General features: G+C 38.9%; 1 protein-coding gene across 1 annotated transcript; it reads left to right on the top strand.

The window, feature by feature from the left end:
• Positions 1 to 3,287: 3,287 nt before the first annotated feature.
• LOC138361790 (general transcription factor IIF subunit 2-like) lies at positions 3,288 to 4,061 on the top strand. The gene has a single exon (XM_069320920.1). The coding sequence runs from the start codon at positions 3,288 to 3,290 to the stop codon at positions 4,059 to 4,061; it is 774 nt and encodes a 257-aa protein (XP_069177021.1).
• The last annotated feature ends 1,106 nt before the right edge of the window (positions 4,062 to 5,167 follow it).

The following is a 5,167-nucleotide window of genomic DNA, read 5'->3' on the forward strand; positions in this document are numbered from 1 at the left end:
AGAATTTGAAGAACCTTATAGGTAAAAAGAGAGCTTGGTACAAAAGGATTAAAAATGGGGAGGTCACTTTAGAACAGGAATTCGTACAACTGGTTAGAAATGTTAAAAAAGAGATAAGGAAAGCAAAAAGAAACTATGAAGTTCGCATAGCAGGGCAAGCAAAGACTAATCCTAAAGGGTTTTTTTCAGTTGTATCGTACTAAGACTAGGGAAAGGATAGGTCCATTAAAAACTGATACAGGTCAAATAACAGATAGTGATGAAGAGATGAGTAGTATTTTTAATAAATATTTTGTATCTGTATTTACTAAAGAGGAACTTAACAATATGCCTTCAGCTGAACAAGTCTATGTGGGTGGGGACGAGGACAGGTTGACGAGTTTAGCAGTTACCAGGGAGGATGTTCTTAAACAAATAGTAAAACTCAAACCAAACAAATCCCCAGGGCCGGATGAAGTGTTTGCCAGGGTGCTTAAAGAATGCAAAGAGGAGCTTTGTGACCCACTGTCAACCATATTTAATAAATCAATAGAGTCAGGCAGAGTGCCAGAGTTTTGGAAAGTTGCTAATGTGATACCAGTTTTTAAGAAAGGAGATAGATCACTTGCGTCTAACTATCGACCAATTAGCCTAACGTCTATTGTGGGAAAGTTACTCGAATCTATAATAGCAAATAAAATTCGTCTTCATCTTGAAAAACATAAATTAATAATTGAGTCTCAACATGGTTTTATAAATGGCCGTTCATGTTTAACAAATTTGTTATCTTTTTATTCTAGCATTGTTGAGGCAGTTGATAGTGGTAAGGATTGCGATGTTGTATACCTTGACTTTAGCAAAGCTTTTGATACAGTGCCACATGAAAAACTGATTAAAAAGATAGAGTCTCATGGTATTGGGGGTGCTATATTAAGCTGGATTAGGGCATGGCTATACCAAAGGAAACAGAGAGTTAGTATAAATGGAATCAAGTCAGAGTGGGAAAATGTTGTAAGTGGAGTGCCTCAAGGCTCTGTCCTGGGACCTCTGTTGTTTATAATATATATAAATGATTTAGATTCAGGTTTGAGTAGCAACATTTGCAAATTTGCCGATGATACGAAAATCGGTAGGGAAATTAATTCGGAGGAGGACTCACTATCACTTCAAGTTGATCTAGATAGGGTTTGGAAATGGTCAAAGGATTGGCAGATGCAGTTTAATGCTGATAAATGTAAAGTTCTGAGGTTAGGTAATGATGATAGAGTTACAAGATACGAGCTAGATGGTGTTGAGATTGCGAAGTCGGATTGCGAAAGGGATCTGGGAGTTATGATTAGTAAGAATTTAAAACAAAAGGATCAATGCATAAATGTTCGTAATAAGGCAAATCGGACACTTGGATTTATTAATCGCAGCGTTAGTAACAAGACACCTGGTGTGGTTCTCAAGCTATATCTTGCTCTAGTTAGGCCCCATTTAGATTATGCAGTTCAGTTTTGGTCGCCATATTATAGAATGGATATAAATTCACTTGAAAGTGTCCAGCGTAGGATGACTAAGTTAATTCCCCAAATTAGAAATCTTTCATATGAAGAAAGATTAACAAAGCTTAAGTTGCATTCACTGGAAAGGCGAAGAGTTAGGGGTGACATGATAGAGGTTTACAAGTGGATGAATGGACATAACCGGGGGGATATTAATAGGGTATTAAAAGTATCAACACAGGACAGAACACGAAACAATGGGTATAAATTGGATAAGTTTAGATTTAGGAAAGACTTGGGTAAATACTGGTTCAGTAACAGGGTTGTTGATTTGTGGAACCAATTGCCGCGTAACATTGTGGAGGTGGGGTCCCTCGATTGTTTCAAGCGCGGGTTGGACAAGTATATGAGTGGGATTGGGTGGTTATAAATAGGAGCTGCCTCGTATGGGCCAATAGGCCTTCTGCAGTTACCTTTGTTCTTATGTTCTTATGTTCTTATGAACACTCAGGCATTGATCTTTTTGTTTTAAATTCTTAATAATCATAGCTCCCAGATCCCTTTCGCAATCCGACTTCGCAATCTCAACACTTACCTTTATTCTTATGTTCTTAGACATATATGAATGAGATTAGGTGGTTATAAATAGCAGCTTTCTTGTGTGGGGCCAGTAGGACATCTGCAGTTACGTTTATTCTTATTTTCCTACGTTTAGATTTAGGAAATACCTGGGAAAATAGTGGTTCGGTAACATGGTTGTTGATTTGTGGAACCAATTATCGCATATCTTGATAGAAGTAGGATCCCTTGATTGTTTCAAGTATGCATTGGACTTATATATTAATGGGATTGGGAAGATATAAATAGGTGCTGCCTCGAATGGGCCAATAGGCTTTCTGCAGTTACCTTCATTCTTGTTCCTAATTCCCTATTAATATCCCGTTTGATGTGTCCATCCATCCACTTGCACACCTCTACTAAGTCACTCCGAATTCTTGGCCTTTCTAGAGAATGCAAATTAGTACTACTTAGTCAATCTTTCTTCATATGACAAGTTTCTAATATGCAGGATTAACTTTGTTATTCTCGTATGGGCCAATAGGCCTTCTGCAGTTACCTTCATTCTTATGTTCCTAATACCCTATTAATATCCCGTTTGATGTGTCCATCCATCCACTTGCACACCTCTACTAAGTCTCTCCGAATTCTTGGCCGTTCTAAAGAATGCAAATTTGTACTACTTAGTTAATCTTTCTTCATATGACAAGTTTCTAATTTGCAGGATTAACTTTGTTATCCTACGCTGGGCGTGTTCTAGTGAATTTATATCAGAAAACGTATATTTTAACTTGTTAAAAATATTTTGATTCATATTCATAAACAGTCTACTCATGCACATGTATAAACATACATGCCTCGTATTGTCAGTTTAACTTTATTCTAATGTTCTTAGCAATTTGAATATTTATCGGCATCGAGAAATGATCAAATAAACAAGTTCCATCATCCAGCAACATCAGTCACCTGAGATAGCTGCTACATAACCCCCCGGTGGCCACAACGGGTTAGCTCATTAATCATTTAGCTCACAGACTACAAGGTTGGTCACAAGCAGTACCACCACTGCAGTCACTCTCTCCATCACCTGTGTTCCCTTACCAACACCACTCCCAACCACCAATCACCAGGTGTATTCAACAACAACTACCACATCGACAAACTTCACCAGCCCTATTAGAGATATTTTCTGAAACACTAGCACGTGTCGGAAAGACGTTTTATAAAGAGGTCAAGTAACTATATATTCTCGTATTTTCCATCATGAGCCAACAGTCTAAGATGGACTTGGATATTACGAATTGCAGCCGTGGGCTGTGGCTGGTCAAGGTACCTAAATATTTGGGGGACAAATGGGCAGACTGTGCTGGCCATGACGTTGGAAAGCTTAAGATTACCAAGGTGCCTGGTAAACCTCCGACAATAACCTTTAAATCTAGTGAACACACCTTGAAGGACGGGAAAATTCCTCGGGAGCACAAGGTAATTTCTCATAGTTTAAAAGAAATGACACTCGGAGTTCTTTCTGAACCAGATCTCGGCAGCAGCAGCTCGGATGCTGCAGTTTCCGAGACACAGCAATTGTCCTTTGAGGGACAAGTCATCCACAAACTAGAATGTCAGCCTGTAGTGGACGACTACTATATCAATCAGAAAAGGGAAGCTGTGAAGAAAGCTGCCCAGTCTCTTCATACGGTAAAGCTTATTGACAGACCCCTCAACGGCTATAAGCCTATTTCACACCATAAACATAATGTTTATTTAGAGCAGAAGAAGAAGGCAGAAGGCAAGACGATTCGTGATGATAAAGATAAGGTCATGGAGTTGTTGTTTGCTGCATTTGAAAAGCATCAGTATTACAATATTAAGGATCTCCACAAGATTACCCGACAACCAATCACATATCTAAAGGAGATCCTGAAAGACCTATGTAACTATAATGTTAAGAATCCTCACAAGAATATGTGGGAACTCAAGCCCGAGTACCGTCATTACAAGCTTGCCGAAAAGGCTGTGGAAAATTCAATGTATGATTAGGTTCATACTAAACTTTGTTTCACAGTACAAAGGTAAAGAAAACGTGAAAGATCCAGGCAAATATTAGCCTCATACTCCAAGTCTGAGGTTATGATCTACCTTGCGGTGCTTGTGCAAGGTAGATCATAATCCGCTACCCTTTACTGCAAGCCACGGCCGCTGCTCTGTCCCGCCTTCCAGACTGTGCAGTATCAGGACGAGTGGCAGAATGTCACAGAGATCGTGGTGTTTCCCATCAACCAGATCCTCCTCAACACCGTGTTCCAAGTCAGTGATGTTCCCGTGACCTCCGTCACAGTCCAGACGGTGACGGCACCAGCCCTGCAGCTGGTAATGATTGAGGTGAAGGTGGTCGAGGTGACTAAGCCCCTGATGGTGATGAACGTCGACACTGTCACCACCATAGAAGCAGCATCGCCTTTAACTTACTTTTATGACACCTTGAATATATCACAGATTCAATGTATCAATATCACGTGTTCATTGCATAGATATCATAAAAATAAATACTTATACAGAACTTCTTCTTGCTTAACCTATTTTAGATCAATGTTTTGACTAAGAATATAAGAAAAATGGAAAATCGCTGCTTACAGTGATCTGTTGACGAAATAAGGCAAATAGGACACTGGGATTTATTTATCAAAGCATTAGTAATAAAACACCTTGTGTTATTCTTCAGTTATATCCTGCTCTGGTTAGGCCCCATTTACATCATGCAGTTTAGTTTCGATTGCCGTGTTATGTTGGGAATCCTGACACCCAAATTATTAACCCCTGTCACCACAACATAAATTGGTTGTGACCAGAAACTAATTTTACTAACCATTAATTTCAAGTAGGTGAATGTCAGAAGTTTTCTAGAAATCCATGACCGCGCAATTGCGTCAGTTACCACGTGCGATGACTGCTTTTTTTTAACAAATTATTTAACAGTTGTGATTATGAGTTTCAAACGGCGAGGGAAGGGGAATAAAAAGCAAAAATGGTTTCAAACCTCAATACAGGTAAGGAAATAAATAAAAATTATCAATAAATATAATGCATAGTGTAGCTATGCACCTCTAAATTAATTAAGTGCGTCATTTTGTGTTTAAATCCATGGA

This window comes from Procambarus clarkii, unplaced genomic scaffold (genome assembly GCF_040958095.1).
Source record: "Procambarus clarkii isolate CNS0578487 unplaced genomic scaffold, FALCON_Pclarkii_2.0 HiC_scaffold_770, whole genome shotgun sequence".
In the NCBI taxonomy this organism is placed as follows: Eukaryota; Metazoa; Arthropoda; class Malacostraca; order Decapoda; family Cambaridae; genus Procambarus; species Procambarus clarkii.